At 57.7% G+C, this 14847-nt stretch overlaps 2 protein-coding genes across 4 annotated transcripts; both read right to left on the reverse strand.

The window, feature by feature from the left end:
- Positions 1-9419: 9419 nt before the first annotated feature.
- On the reverse strand, positions 9420-11409 carry TMEM249 (transmembrane protein 249). Of its 3 annotated transcripts, none has more exons than XM_019032539.3 (6): positions 11031-11407; positions 10806-10956; positions 10431-10525; positions 10148-10343; positions 9972-10057; positions 9420-9721 (listed from the first exon to the last, which is right to left on the reverse strand). In XM_019032539.3, the coding sequence occupies exons 2-6, from the start codon at positions 10954-10956 to the stop codon at positions 9542-9544; spliced, it is 708 nt and encodes a 235-aa protein (XP_018888084.1). In that variant the 5' UTR covers positions 11031-11407; the 3' UTR covers positions 9420-9541. The 3 variants fall into 3 exon arrangements, with proteins under 3 accessions (XP_018888084.1, XP_063565700.1, XP_004047735.1); XM_063709630.1 differs by having other exon boundaries at positions 10806-10899; positions 11031-11406; XM_004047687.4 differs by lacking the exon at positions 10431-10525 and having other exon boundaries at positions 10806-11409.
- A 211-nt stretch (positions 11410-11620) lies between these two features.
- FBXL6 (F-box and leucine rich repeat protein 6) lies at positions 11621-14767 on the reverse strand. The gene is made up of 9 exons (XM_004047684.5): positions 14346-14767; positions 13942-14100; positions 13753-13816; positions 13302-13433; positions 13120-13227; positions 12912-13025; positions 12612-12843; positions 12158-12404; positions 11621-11868 (listed from the first exon to the last, which is right to left on the reverse strand). Exons 1-9 carry the CDS (start codon positions 14765-14767, stop codon positions 11721-11723), a joined length of 1626 nt encoding a protein of 541 aa, XP_004047732.1. The 3' UTR covers positions 11621-11720.
- Between the last annotated feature and the right edge of the window lie 80 nt (positions 14768-14847).

A 14847-nucleotide genomic window follows, 5' to 3' on the forward strand; every position in this document is an offset into this window, starting at 1 on the left:
CTGATGGAGGCCCTGGCATTCCTGCCTGAGGCAGGACAACCTTGATGGGCGATCTCGGCTCAGGCCTTTGGGGGCCAGCAGGGGCTGTTGCTCCTGGGTGGCCATCACTCCTCCCTCGGCCTCATCTGACCTCCTCGCCCTCCCTCCACAGACGTCCATCCCTAGGGCAGTCTTGTAAATGTCCTAAAGCTCCAAACTCAGGCTCAGAGTCCCTTCCCAGAGCTTTATTCTGCTCCCTCCAATAGAATGTGATCTTTCCAGCCAAGTTCACACTCCTGTCCCCACTTCCACCCCGTAGCCCCCATGCTCCCCTACCCCAGGTTCCCTGAAGGCATTTGGGCCTGATGGTCCTCTCCACACTCTCCTGTTGGCTGAAAAGTCCCTGGGGACAGTGCCTCTGCAACAACCGTTTCTACTCCTCACCCTGGCCCAGCCGTCCTGGGCTTCTTCTCATGCCTGTTCACCCTGCAGGGGGGCCCAAGGCTCCTTCCAGAAACCCCATCATCTCCTTGCCCTCTCCCACCCTCAGCTCCTCTACCCTGGTACTCTCACTCCAACACCTCAAACTTAGTAGAGCCTTCAGCCCCACCACGTCTCTCTGCCTATGGCCGCTGCTCTCATGGAGCCCCAGGAATTGTTCCTCCGGGCATAGCTCTTGAGGTGCCCCCTCCGATATTGACCTGGGTCCGGCTGTGGGCATCAGCAAGATTGGTGCAAACCAAGGCTGTGACCACGCACACCGTGGGGTGACTCCAGAGCTCTCGCTCACTTTGGGATGCCTGCAGCTACGGCTGGCAAGAGCTCCGACGGGGCTGTTGAGGACAGGCCACGCAGAGCGTTTCTGTGGGACAAGTGCTACAGATGGTCCAGCCCCAGCAGACCTCCCAGCCAAATGCAGTCACACAAGTAACCCCAGCTACAATGCTTGGGGTAGAACTGCCCCATGGAGCCAGTCAGCCTGAACGATTGGATAAATAATAAGTTGCTACTGGCTGGGCACGGTGGCTCACGCCTGTTATCCCAGCACTGTGGGAGGCCGAGGCGGACAGATCACCTAAGGTCAGGCATTCAAGAGCAGCCTGGCCAATATGGTGAAACCCTGTCTCTACTAAAACATACAAAAATTAGGCCAGGTGCAAGTGGCTCACACCTGTAATCCCAGCACTTTGGGAGGCTGAGGTGGGCAGATCACCTGAGGTTGGGAGTTTGAGACCAGCCTGACCAACATGGTGAAGCCCTGTCTCTACTAAAAATACAAAATTAGCCGGACGTGGTAGTGCATGCCTGTAGTCCCAGCTACTTGGGAGGCTGAGGCAGAAGAATCACTTGAACCTGGGGGGCGGAGGTTGCGGCGAGCCAAGATGGCCACTGCACTCCAGCCTGGGCAACAAGAGCGAAACTCCATCTCAAAAAAAAAAAAAAAAAAAAAAAAAATTAGCCGGGCACAGTGGCTCACACCTGTAATCCCAGAACTTTGGGAGGCTGAGGGAGGTGGATCACCTGAGATCAGGAGTTCGAGACCAGCCTGGCCAACATAGTGAAACCCCATCTCTACAAAAATACAAAAAAATTAGCTGGACGTGGTGGTGGATGCCTATAATCCCAGCTACTAGGGAGGCTGAGGCAGAAGAATCGCTTGAGCCCGGAAGGCAGAGGTCTCAGTGAACCAAGATCGTGCCATTGCATTCCAGCCTGGGCAACAAGAGCAAAACTCTGTCTCAAAAACAAAACAAAATAAAAATTAGCGGGGCATGGTGGCACATGCCTGTAATCACAGCTACTTGGGAGGCTGAGGCAGGAGAATCGCTTGAACCAGGAAGGCGGAGGTTGCAGTGAGCCAAGATCACACCACTGTGCTCCAGCCTGGGTGACAGAGCAAGACTCCATCTCAAAAAGAAAAAAAAGTTGCTACTAGCGTCTACATTTTACACAGCAGATAGGTGACTGAAATAGAAGTTGGCAGCTGGAAGCGGGGTGCTGCTGGACCAAATACCTAAAATCAGTGGCACTGGCTCCAGGACTGGGTGGCATGGCAAGCAGAGGCCTGAGGAGACTGTCAACAGAGACTGGGAATGAAGGAGCCCAAGAGGAGGATGGAGGAAGATGAGCCGTTGTCAGCAGGAGTCCAGAGAGGCGTTGCCACAGCAACCTGGAGACACAGCTGCACCTGATGCTGGGTTCTGGGCCACGAGATGCAGGCAAAAATGTGGAGGGGCCTGGTATGGGATGAAATGCCCAGCCACCAAATAAGAATGTGTTGAAGCCCTAATCCACAGTGTCTCAGAATATCTCAGAATATGACAATATTGGGAAATAGGCCCATTGCATGCAGATTTAATTAGCTCAAGTGATGGTGGCGTAGGGTGGCCTTTTTTTTTTTTTTTTTAAAGACAGGGTCAGCCAGGCGAGGTGGCTCACGCCTATAATCCTAGCACTTTGGGAGGCCGAGGTGGGCAGATCACCTGAGGTCAGGAGTTCGAGACCAGCCTGGTCAACATAGTGAAACCTCGTCTCTACTAAAAATATAGAATTAGCCAGGCGTGGTGGCTCATGCCTGTACTGTAATCCCAGCTACTCAGGAGGCTGAGGCAGGAGAAATGCATGAACTCAGGAGGCGGAGGTTGCAGTGAGCCAAGATCACACCATCGCACTCCAGCCTGGGCAACAAGAGAGAAACTCCATCTCAAAAAAAAACAAAAACAAAAAGGCTGGGCTTGGTGGCTCACGCCTGGAATCCCAGCACTCTGGGAAGCCAAGGCAGGTGGATCACAAGGTCAGGAGATCAAGACCATCCTGGCTAACACGGTGAAACCCCGTCTCTACTAAAAATACAAAAAAAATTAGCTGGGCGTGGTGGCGGGCGCCTGTAGTCCCAGCTACTCGGGAAGCTGAGGCAGGAGAATGGCGTGAACCCGGAAGGTGGAGCTTGCAGTGAGCCGAGATCACGCCACTGCACTCCAGCCTGGGCGATAGAGTGGGACTCCATCTCAAAAAAAAAAAAAAAAAAAAAAAACAGGGTCTCATCCTGTTGTCCAGGCTGGAGTGCAGTGGTACAATCACAGCTCACTGCAGCCTTGACCTCTTGGGCTCAAGTGACCCTGCCACCTCAGCCACAGGTGCATGTCACTGTATCCAGCTAATTTTAAAAAAGTTGGCTGGGCATGGTGGCTCACGCCTGTAATCCCAGCACTTTGGGAGGCCGAGGCAGGCAGATCACTTGAGGTCAGGAGTTCAAGACCAGCCTGGGCAACATGGTGAAACTCTGTCTCTACTAAAAAAAAAAAAAAATACAAAAATTAGCCCAGCCTGGTAATGCATGCCTGTAATCCCAGCTACTGGGGAGACTGAGGCAGGAGAATCACTTGAACCCAGGAGGTGGAGATTGCAGTGAACTGGGATCACACCCAGCACCCACCAGCCTGGGTAACAGATTGAGACTCCGTCTCAAAAAAAAAAAATTTTTTTTTTTTTGTAGAGACGAGGTATCACCATGTTGCCCAGGCTGGGCTTGAACTCCTGGGCTCAAGGGAGCCTCCTGCCTTGTCCTGTCAAAGTGCTGGGATTACAGTTGTGAGCCACTGAGCCCCGCCTGTCTTCCATGCCTATGGTTCCTTTGTCACAGTTAAGACACCAACATTGGGCTGGGCGTGGTGGCTCACGCCTGTCATCCCAGCACTTTGGGAGGCCGAGGCGGGTGGATCCCCTGAGGTCAGGAGTTTGTGACCAGACTGGCCAACATGGTGAAACCCCATCTCTGCTAAAAATATAAAAAAACTAGCATGGTGGTGGGCACCTGAAATCCCAGCTACTTGGGAGGCTGAGGCAGAATTGCTTGAACTCAGGAGACGGAGGTTGCAATGAGCTGACACAGCACCACTGCACTCCAGTCTCAGTGACACAGTAAGACTCCGTCGCAAAAAAAAAAAAAAAAGAAAAAAAAAAGAAACCAACCTTGATATGTTACTGCTAACTCCAGGCTTTATTTGGATTTCACTAGTTTTTCCATCTACATCCTCTATCTGTTACAGAAATCAATTCAAGATACGACTTTGCATTTAGCTATCACGTCTCTTTAGTCTGTGGTCTGTGACAATTTATCAGTCTTTCCCTGTTTTTCATGATCTTCACAGTTTTGAGGAGCACTACTCAATTTTATAGATTGAATGAGTGTTTGGTAAAATGTCCCTCAGTTGGGGTTTGTCTGATGTGCTCTCGTGATGAGGGGTTGGGGTGTGGGGAGGAGACCACGGAGGCGATGTGGTCTTCTCATTACATCATCGCAGGGCTCATGTGACGTCACTGTGACATCACTGGTGAGGCTGACCTCAGTCACCTGGTTAACATGGCATCTGCCAGATTCTTCCGCTGTCAAGTTACTATTTTTCTTTTCTTTTCTTTTCTTTTTTTTTTGAGACGGAGTCTTGCTCTGTCCCCCAGGCTGGAGTGCAGTGGTGTAATCTCGGCTCACTGCAACCTCTGCCTTCCGGGTTCAAGCGATTCTCCTCCCTCAGCCTCCTGAGTAGCTGTGATTACAGGCAACTGCCACCATGCCCGGCTAATTTTCTATTTTTAGTAGAGACGGGGTTTCGCCATGTTGGCCAGGCTGGTCTCGAACTCCCGACCTTGTGATCCACCTGCCTCAGCCCCCCAAACTGCTGGGATTATAGGCGTGAGCCACCACACCTAGCCCTTTTTTCTTTTCTTTTCTTTTCTTTTTTTGAGACAGAGTTTCGCTCTTGTTGCCAAGGTTGGAGTGCAGTGGCGTGATCTGGGCTCACTGCAACCTCCACCTCCTGGGTTCAAGCGATTCTACTGCCTCAGCCTCTCGAGTGGCTGGGATTACAGGAGCCCACCACCTCGCCCAGCTAATTTTTGTATTTTTAGTAGAGATGGGGTTTCACCATGTTGGCCAAGCTGGTCTCGAACTCCTGAGCTCAGGTGATCCGCCCACCTCGATCCCCTAAAGTGCTGGGATTACAGGCATGAGCCACCAGGCCCGGCCACCTACCCTTGTTTGACCCAACTAACTGCCTACTCCACACCTGCATCTAAGCAGCAAACCTTTGCTATAGAAAAACCACCACATCCACTGACCCTTCACATGCATGACACACATCTCAACTGAGCACCCCACATTGCCTGACAATCTTACTATCCTTTCCCTCCCTGGGAAGACTATTTCACGCCTCGTCTTTTTGACTTAAAACCTGCTAATCCCCTCCACCTTCAAAGCTAATAACCTTTTTTTTTTTTTTTGAGACAGAGTCTCGCTCTGTCGCCCAGGCTGGAGTGTAGTGGCGCCATCTTGGCTCACCGCAAGCTCCGCCTCCTGGGTTCACGCCATTCTCCTGCCTCAGCCTCCCAAGTAGCTGGGACTACAGGTGCCCACCACCACGCCCGGCTAATTTTTTTTTGTATTTTTAGTAGAGACGGGGTTTCACCGTGTTAGCCAGGATCTCCTGACCTTGTGATCCTCCCGCCTTGGCCTCCCAAAGTGCTGGGATTACAGGCGTGAGCCACTGTACCCGGCCAACCATTTTTTTTTTTAAGAGATGGGGTGTCACTATGCTGTCTAGCGTGGTCTCAAACTCCTGGGCTCAAGCGATTCTCTTGCCTCAGCCCAGCCTCCCAAGTAGTTGAGACTACAGGTGTGCAGAACCGCATCTGGCTAATTTTTGTATTTTCTGTAGAGACAAGGTTCACCATGTTACCCAGGCTGGTCTTGAACTCCTGGGTTCAAGCAGTCCACCTGCTTTAGCCTCCCAAAGTGCTAGCATCACAGGTGCAAGCCACAACGTTCAGCCTAATAATCTTATTAGTTAGAATCACACTTGCCAGCAACTGTTAGAAAACTCCAAATAGGCTGGGTGCAGTGGCTCATGCCTATAATCCTAACACTTTAGGAGGCCAAGGAAGGTGGATCAAATAGGCCGGGCACGGTGGCTCACACCTGTCATCCCAGCACTTTAGGAGGCCGAGGCAGGCAGATCACGAGGTCAGGAGTTTGAGACCAGCCTGGCCAGCATGGTGAAACTCTGTCTCTACTGAAAATACAAAAATTAGCCAGGCATGGTGGCGGGCACCTGTAATCCCAGCTATTTGGGACGCTGAGGCAGGAGAATCACTTGGAACAGGAAGGCAGAGGTTGCAGTGAGCTGAGATCATACCACTGCACTCCAGCCTGGGCAAAAGAGGGAAACTCCATCTCAACAACAACAACAAATGTAAATTACAGTGGCTTAAACTGGAAATTTGTCTCTTTCACATAAATAGAGTCCATTAGAAGCCATGCAGGACTAGTAGGGCAACTCTACACTCATAGAGCTCCCTAATTCTATCGGTTTGTTTGTTTGTTTTGAGACAGAGTAATTCCAGCACTTTGGGAGGCCAAGGCGGGTGGATCACCTGAGGTCAGGAGTTCAAGACCAGCCTGGCCCCAACATGGTGAAACCCCGTCTCTACTAAAAATACAAAAATTAGCCGGGTATGATGGCACATGCCTGTAATCCCAGGTACTCGGGAGGCTGAGGCAGGAGAATTACTTGAGCTCAGGAAGCAGAGGTTGCAGCGAGCCGAGATCGCCACTGCGCTGCAGCCTGGGTGACAGAGCAAGACTCGGTCTCAATAAATAAATAAATAAATAAAATCTCTATTGGGCCATGCGCACCTGCACACCAACAAGCAAGACCTTCCTCCTGCAAGCTGCCCCCTGGTTTCTCTGCCCATGACAGTGAAACTTGCTGTGTGAGCTTTACTCTCCTCTTCTTTCCACCCTCTCTCCCTCCCTCCTCCCCTCCCCAGTTCTGTGCTGCTGAGGCCCCTTCTTGAGGCTGTTCCTGCAGGGGCGTTCGTGCCTCTTATGAGTCCCCATCTTACTCAACATGAGTTCCTTCTCCCTCTGTTTGGGTCCTCTTCCCCCGTGGCCCCTTGTCTGCCTCTGTGTCTGATGCCGGAGCTCCATCCTTGGCCCTACTCCTGTTCTCCCCCATCTTCTGCGTTGCCAGAGACATCTCATCTAGTGCTTTAGCTTTAGGGACCTCCCAGGGCATGATGGTTTCAGGTCTGTGCTTCCCCCTTTCCTTTCTCCCCAGGGCCTTTCTGCCTTTTCAAAATCTCCCCCACAAGGTCCTGTAAGCTCCTCAGGCCTTGTCTAATTCAGAACTCCTGACTGCCAACCCCTCTCCCCATAGCCACCAGCCCCAGTACCCAGGCCAGAAACTCTGGACTCCCCTGAGTCACTTTTCTTCCCAGCCCACTTCCCGCCCAGCAGCAAATCCCCTCCACAGAGCCAGAGCTCAGAACTGCCTGTGGTCCTTGCTCCTCTCTGTTCCCCTCTGCCCCTCCAGCTCCCTTTCCTCCGTGCACAATTCCTGCAGCCTCCTGGCCTTTCCCCACCACTCCCTCCCTGGGTCTTAGTGCATCTCTGCTTACAGCTCTCCAGCAGATTCCCATGGCACACAGGACTAAAGCTCTGAGCTATGGCCTCCAAGGACGCTGCCTGCCCTTCCCACCTCATCTCAGGCCTCTTTCTCCCTTGTCCTCTCTACTCTGACCAGCCCAATCCCCTTGCAGCTTCTCCAGCACACCCAGCTCAGTCCTATATCACGCCCTTGTGTTGTGTGTACTCTTTGCCCAGGATGCCCTTCTCCCAAAGCTCCCCAGCCAGAGGGACCCTGCCCCTCCAACCACTCTTCATTCTGGGTCCCTCTTAGATCACCAGCTCCAGGGAGGAGGGACTTTGCCTGCCTGAGTGAAACAGAGCCCTCAACCCAAACCTAAGTTTGGTGCTGCCACTGTAGGACACCTTGAGCCCCATCTTCCGGGGAGTGGGGGTCCCTGCACTTGTGCTGTTAATAACAATTGCTCCCAGGGATTACCTAAAGCCACTTCAGTAGCCCCCAGATCCTGCCCCAGAGATGGGCCAGGGTGCCTGTGTGCCCAGTGAGTTTTGAGCAGCCTTGGGATTGGGGGTCAAGTAGAGACTCTAAGTCATGGTTCCAGGCAGAACTGGCTTCATGAGCCTGCAACCTGGGCAGTCACACAGGGCCCCAGGCTCAGAAAGGCCCCATACTTGGGTTTTTGTTGCTGTTGTTGTTGTTGTTGTCGTTTTGGGACAGAGTCTCACTCTGTCACCCAGGCTGGAGCGCAATGGCTCAATCTCCGCTCACCGCAACCTCCGCCTCCCAGGTTCAAGCGATTCTATTCCTTCAGCCTCCCAAGTAGCTGAGATTGCAGGCATGCATCACCACGCCCAGCTAATTTTATATTTTTAGTAGAGACAGGGTTTCACCATATTGGTCGGGCTGGTCTTGAACTCCTGACCTCAGATGATCCCCCCGCCTCGGCCTCCCAAAGTGCTGGGATGACAGGCGTGAGCCACCATGCCCAGTCTATCTTGAAATTCTTAATAACTTTATTTTTATTTGTATTGTTTATTTTATTAGAGGCTGGGGTCTCACTATGTTGTCCAGGCTAGCCTTGAACTCCTGGGTTTAAGCTGTCCTCCCACCTCAGCCTCCTGAGCAGCCGAGACTACAGGTATACACCACTGCACCCCACTTATTAACTTCCTAACAATGGGCTCCAAATTTCCATTTGGCATGGAGCCCTGCAAATTATGTAGCTGTTCCTGGTTGCAGGGACGTTCAGCTGATAATGCCTGAAGATCCGGAGAGCCAGGTGCTGCTTTCCCTGGGACCCCATGGCCCACAGCCTTCTCGGCTTCCATAACAGCCCCCAGCACTCAGGAGGCCTCAGGTGCTGCAGTGAGAGCTGGGGGATCCACTGGACAGGAGAGTGTGGGCCTGGGGTTCCAGCGGGCACGGCAAGTGGGTGTCAGGGGCGCGGGCCTGGGGTTCCAGTGGGCACGGCGAGCAGGTGTCACGGGCACGGGCCTGGGGTTCCAGCGAGCATGGCGAGTGGGTGTCAGGGCACTGCACATCCTCCCTCCTAGTAGGCCCTGCACCCTGGCCCAGGACTCTCGTGCCCACCCCCTTGGAGGCAAGCAGCAGCAGCTTTGTGGGTACTGGGGCAAGCATGCACCCCAGGCACAGGGCTTGTTCTCTGGCCGCACCCCACCCCATTGCTGGTTGGAGTAGCAGCAGGCACCGGGTCCAGAATGGGCCAGATTCTGACTCCTGGATTCCACACATTGGTCAGCACCTCTGAAGTCAGGTAGGACAAGTTAAGTGCCGCTGGCTAAGAGGGGACGGAGTTCCCAGCCTCTCTAGTGATGGGCCGAACCTCAGAGGCCTGGCTATATGCCATCCCTTGCTCTCAGCTGTTCCTGTCTTCCAACACAAGCTGTGGGGTTTGCTTCAGTCAGCTGGAAAGCACAGGCTCTCTGAGGTCCTAGGAGTGCGCAACAGTGGAAGACCTAGGCACCAGAGGGCCTCCCCTGCCCCCTAAAATCATCCGTGTGGAAGCTGAGGCAGCTTTATTGAAAGGAAGGCCAGTGAGTGGGACTCACATTTGATCTGCCCCAGAGTGGGGCTGGGAGGTTACCGAGAACACAGTCCCGAGGTGGGGGAGGCCCTCAGAGTCACACCTCCAGGCTGGACTGAGAGGAGCTGGGCTTGTGACCCATGGGGCTCTTGCGCACCACAGTGCCAGCGCCAGGGGGTGGCCAGTGGCGAACCACGTGCCGGTAGGAGGTGGCCAGGTAGTCGAAGTAGTTGATGTTGAGTTTCCGGGCGATGTAACGGCCCAAGTATTCCATTTGCTGTGGGAGCAGGTGGCGCTCAACTGGGGCCGGGACAGGACAGACCCGAGTCGCCGTCCAGGCGTCTCCTTCCCCTACCAGGCCGCATCCCCAGTCCTGCCTGAAGCCCCGGCGCCCTCTCCACGGCCCCCAGCACCGAAGACCGTGTTGTATTTACCCTCTGCGTGCGGAAACGGCCCCACCCAAAGACCTTAAACAGTGATCGGTGTCATCATGTCCTGAGGAGGGCGCGTGTCTGGGCGGGACCCACCTCGTAGTGCTCCGACAGCTGCACCAGCACCAGGGGCTCCAACCTGTGGCCGCCGAGGACCAGCTGGAAGAAGCACCTTCCGTAGGCTGCGGGGAGAGCGGACTTAGCCAGCCTGGCCGCCCCTCCGACCTCCCAAGCTGCCTCCCCGTCCCTGGCCCACCCTCCTGGCCCGTTACCGTCGGAGCTGAGCGCCAGGCGCACGTAGACCAGATGCAAGGGGCCCTGGCACACGGTGCGGCCCTGGATGGAGAAGTGGTACACGCCGCGCGTATGGTTCAGCACCAGGCGGCGCCGCGGCAGCGACGAGATCACGAGCCACAGGCCCACGCCCACGCCGTACACGAGGAAGACCCAGGTCTCTTGCTTCTGCACCTGCGGGCGCCACGGGGAGCGTCTGAGCGGCGCGGGGCCGGCCCTCAGGGGAGGAGGGCGGTGGGGGTCGGGCCCAGGGGCTCACACCTCTCTCAGGGAGCTGAAGCTGACCAGGACCACGCTGATGATGAAGAGCAGCATCCCCTTCCACAGTGTGTCCAGGTAGTATTCGAGCACGAAGACTGGAGGAGGCGCGGCGCGTGAGGACGCCCCGGCCCTGCCCGCAGCCGGGGGTGGCGGTGCCAAGGCTTGGCCCGGACTAGCTGGGTCCGCGCAGGGCTCGCGGAGGCGGTGTCTCGCCTGCGGCCTCTCCGTCCCCCGGAGCACCGGCCGGCCCCACCCAGGGCCCTGGCCCTGCCTCTGCCCGCCTGGCTCCGCCCCATTCAGGCCTCGGGCCCGTCTCCCTCCTCCCCCGCCCCGCCCTTCCCTGCCCCGCCCCGCCCAGCCCAGCCTCGCGCGCACCGTTTGGCTCCTGCTGCATGAATGGGTAGAAGCTATTGTTCTTGAGGCGCCTGGCCAGGTGGCGCTCCGGGCAGGTGAGTCCTAGGGACCAGAGCTGGAAGCGCCAGCCGATGGAGGTCGTGGGCAGGCTGCCGGCCCGGCCCTTAGGCATCTGAGTCAGGCAGAGGTGGTCAGCCTGGCCGCTCGTCCGCTGCCGCCGCCCACTGCCCACAGCGGCACTCCTACCTCGGTGAGCAAATTCTCCAGGGCTGCAGACCCAGGAAGGAGCAAGGAGCTCACAGGCGACCGACAGGGCAGCGAGGCCAGGGAGCGGCCCAGGGTGGACCGCGGATGGGTTCTAGAAGTTCTGGGCAGGTTCTAGAAGGGGCTGCTCTGTTGACCACCTCTTAGGGAGTCCAGGGTGAGGTCCTGCGGTGGACATTAACTTCTTGGCCAGTCCATCCACTGGAGGCCCCCTGTATGGCCTGTTCACAGTCCCCATGTGAAGGGTGGATGGGTGGACACCCCAGGCCTGAGCTGGAGAGAAATTTGCAGGCGGCGACCCCTCAGTGAGCCCCACAGCTGGGCAGGGCCCCACCCCCTCCCACCCCCCACCCCCATGCAACCACAGACAAGCTCACCAGTGTCCCCGAGGACGGAACACACACACTGGACCCAGCAGTGGGCAGGCAAAGGCATGGCCACCTGCAGGCTCAAGAGCCCATGGGACCACCCTGACCCCACAACACACAGGCTCTGGGCCGGCTGTAGCCCCAGTGGCTCCATCAGGTATAACCTGTTGCCCAACCCTACCCTGAGAACCACACACACAGAACTCCTAAAAACGTTTTATTTTAACAAAATGCTCAAATATCTGAAATTGGGCAAAGGTGGAGGGTGGGCAAGCTGGCTGAGGTGTCCCAGGTCTGTGGCTGCCTAGCTGGGTGAGGGGCTGGTGAGCAGCTGCTCCAGACACCACTGGACTTCCTCCAGGCCCCGGTAGGCCCGCTTCAGACCCCGGGGAAGGCAGCGGCAGGACTCCAGGTTGAGGTAGAGCAGGCCCGGGCAGCTGCTGATCACAGAGCTGTGGGGAGGGCAGACCACAGGAAGTTGAGCTGTTGCCTCAGAAGGGCTGGGCCAGGCTAGGGAGCTGTGCCTGCTGGTGTTCCACACCTGGCTCTGCCACCCATAGCCACCAAGGCCAAGCCCAGTTCCCCTGGTGTCCACAGGCCCACCCCACGCAGGGGCTTGGACAGTATGCATGCCCCTCTGACCCCTGGAGGTCTCAGGCCAGGCAGAACACAACTTCCAGGCCCCAGGCAGACACGGTGACAGCCACACTGGCTCCAGGGACTGGGGTAGGGGATGCTGACCTGACAGTGCTTGGTGTGACCCGGGTGCCCCTGAGGTTAAGAGAGCACAGGGCTGGGTGTGAGCCCCCAGGGGTGCTTAAGAAGGCAGCCAGGGCCTGCTCCAGGTCCTTCTCACTGAACCCCTGGCCACTCAAGTCCAGTTCTCGCAGTGTATGGCACCACTTCTGGGTCAAAAAGGGGCTGCCCTCCTTGGCTAGAGTCAGCCGGTCTGACGTGCCATACAGGCCCAGATGAAGCTGCTCCAGCTCTGCAGTGAGAGGAGTGAGCATAAGCTACAAGATGACAAGGGCCCCCACACCTCACCCGCCCAGCCACCACCCAGGCCGCTGACCCTGGCACGGCGACAAGGGCCCCCACACCTCACCCGCCCGGCCACCACCCAGGACCGCTGACCCTGGCACGGCACAAGGGCCCCCACACCTCACGTGCCTGGCCACAACCCAGAACCACTGACCCCGACATGGCAGATCCTGAAGGCCAGCCGGCGTGATGCGCGCACAGCCACGAAGATCCAGTAAGCGCAGGTTGGGAGAGCCGTGGAGTAGGCGGCCCAGGACCTCGTTGCTCACAAAGTTGCAGGTTGAGCTCGCCAGGCAGAGCTCCTCCAGGCTAGGGAAGCCTGGTCCGGGAGCCACACCTCGTCCCGGAGGCTTGGGCAGCCACATCAGGTTCAGCAGCCGCAGCACCTGGGGGCAAGGCCCAGGCTGTAGATGGGGGAGGGTGTGACAGGTGGGAGAGGCAGGGCGCCAGGTACCTGGAGCTGAGGGCAGCCTTTCTGCAGAGCCTCGACAGGCAGCTGAAGGGGAATGCTATTACGGTTGATGCCGGTGCTCACCTCCAGGACCTGGAGCTGGGGGCAGCAGCTGCCCTGCAGAGATGGGGGGAGGGAGTGGGTCACAGGGTCAGTGGGCTGGCAGTCCCCAGCTCAGCATCTGCCTCTGCTCCCGCCAATGCCAACTTACCAGCAGTGCGCCCAGGATGGCTGTCGTCTGGGAGCTGTAGGTCAGCCACAACTTGCGCATTCGGGACCCTGCCTCCTCCAAGAAGCTCACCACAGCTGTAGACTCCACCTGGGGCCCCAATACAAGAGCACCTGTCACCCCGGCCTGGGTTTTTTCAGGGCCCCTTGGGACACAGGGCTCACCATGGAGTGCTGTAGGTCCAGGCTATGGAGCTGGCAGCAGGCTTTGGCTAGCATGACCAGAGCGTCAGCAGTCACACCGTGGCAGCCGGAGAGCTTGAGGAAAGTGAGCCGAGGACAGCACTCACCTACCAGCTGCAGGGAGACAGAGGGGCAGCTGGGGTTGGGAGAGGACAGGCTAAGATCCACAAGGGAAACAGACAAGTGGCTGGTGCCAACCCCACTCTACCGCCTTAGCTGTGACCTCCTTTCTGCCCATGCCAGGCCTACTTGGGTGTCCCCGCCTCTGATAACCTCCCTGCTGGAGGAAACAGCAGGAAAAGAGAACCAGGCAGGCAGGCAGACATCCCCACGGAGCAGCGTTGGGCCCCCAAGGTGCCTGACCCACTTCCTAGAGTACTGAACAGTCCCAGAGTTGTCACAGCTGATGTGCAGGACAGTCTGGAGCTCTCACCTTCAACACGGGGTGTACCTGAGACTTCCAGTGGATGAGGGTCAGCCTCTGGAGCTGTGAAAACCTGGGCCGACAGCAGAGGCAGAGCTGCACTCATGTTCCCACACGAGTCCTTCCCACCCAACACCTTGGTGCAGGGAGACAGAAGGAGCCTGGAGCCAGAGGTAAGGAAGAGAGGGAACCCCTCACCGATTGGGCATAAGCCACTCCAGGGAAGCAAGGAGCTTCTTCTCCGCCTTGACCCCTCCCTTGGCAGGCCGGCCGACCAGCGGGGACGACAGGGTCACGGTGTGCCAGAGCGCGGGTTGGGAAGCGGCCTCCTGCCAGCGGCGGCACACGCGCGCAGCCCTGGGAGGACAGCGTGCTGAGGGTGCCGGCCCCTCCGTAGGCGATGCCCCCCTCTCGCAGCGCAGTAGACACCCCGGCTCAAAGCCGGGCTCCTGGGACTCCAACTGGGCGCCTAAGGGGCTGCGCTCTCGGACTGAGGGGTGCGCGCTCCGATGCTTTCGCCCTCCGCCCCCGCCCGGGCCACCGCTCGGACCACGTCTGGCCCAAGCCGCTACGCTCGGCGGCGGGCCCGGCACCAGCGTTACCTGCCCAGGAAGGGCATGGGGCCGTCCGCCGCCACCAACAACCCGAAAATCTGCACCAGGATTTCCAAGGGAATGCGGTCTCCCCAGCCCGCGTCGGGCCTTTCCTCGGGCGTGGGCGTGGGTGCCGGTGCGGGTGCGGGTGCGGGCGCGGCCGCCGACTCGGGCCTGAGCCTGGCCTTGGGTTTGGCCGCGGCGCTGGGGCCCGGGGGCGGCTGCCGGGGAGTGCGGCGGGAAGCGCGCCGCTGTGCGCGGGGCCGGGCGGGGCCGGGTTCGGACAGCACCAGCAGCATGCTGTCGGACTGCAGCAGGTGGTACCCCGAGCCCCTCGGCGCCAGCCGATCCCACCACCAGTCCTCGGCCGAGCGGGGCCGCGGCGCTGCCCGGGCTCTGCGTCGGACCTGCCGGGAGGCTGGGGCAGCCATGACCACCGACGGCGCTCGGGGAAGCACCAGGGAGCGGAACGGGCGAGGTTTATAGACCGACAACCCCCCCAGTTCCTCTC

This window comes from Gorilla gorilla, chromosome 7, assembly GCF_029281585.2.
Source record: "Gorilla gorilla gorilla isolate KB3781 chromosome 7, NHGRI_mGorGor1-v2.1_pri, whole genome shotgun sequence".
Classification (NCBI taxonomy): Eukaryota; Metazoa; Chordata; class Mammalia; order Primates; family Hominidae; genus Gorilla; species Gorilla gorilla.

Coding starts and splice junctions, on each gene's coding strand:
- TMEM249 (XM_019032539.3), bottom strand. CDS start 10,956: ATGCCTAAGGGCCGGGCCGGCAGCCTGCCCACGACCTCCATCGGCTGG. Junction 10,344..10,430: donor GCTTCAGCTCCCTGAGAGAG/GTGTGAGCCCCT, acceptor TGGCGCCCGCAG/GTGCAGAAGCAAGAGACCTG. Junction 10,058..10,147: donor CCTGGCGCTCAGCTCCGACG/GTAACGGGCCAG, acceptor CTCTCCCCGCAG/CCTACGGAAGGTGCTTCTTC.
- FBXL6 (XM_004047684.5), bottom strand. CDS start 14,767: ATGGCTGCCCCAGCCTCCCGGCAGGTCCGACGCAGAGCCCGGGCAGCG. Junction 13,434..13,752: donor AGGTACACCCCGTGTTGAAG/GTGAGAGCTCCA, acceptor GTCTCCCTGCAG/CTGGTAGGTGAGTGCTGTCC. Junction 11,869..12,157: donor GTCACACCAAGCACTGTCAG/GTCAGCATCCCC, acceptor CCCTCCCCACAG/CTCTGTGATCAGCAGCTGCC.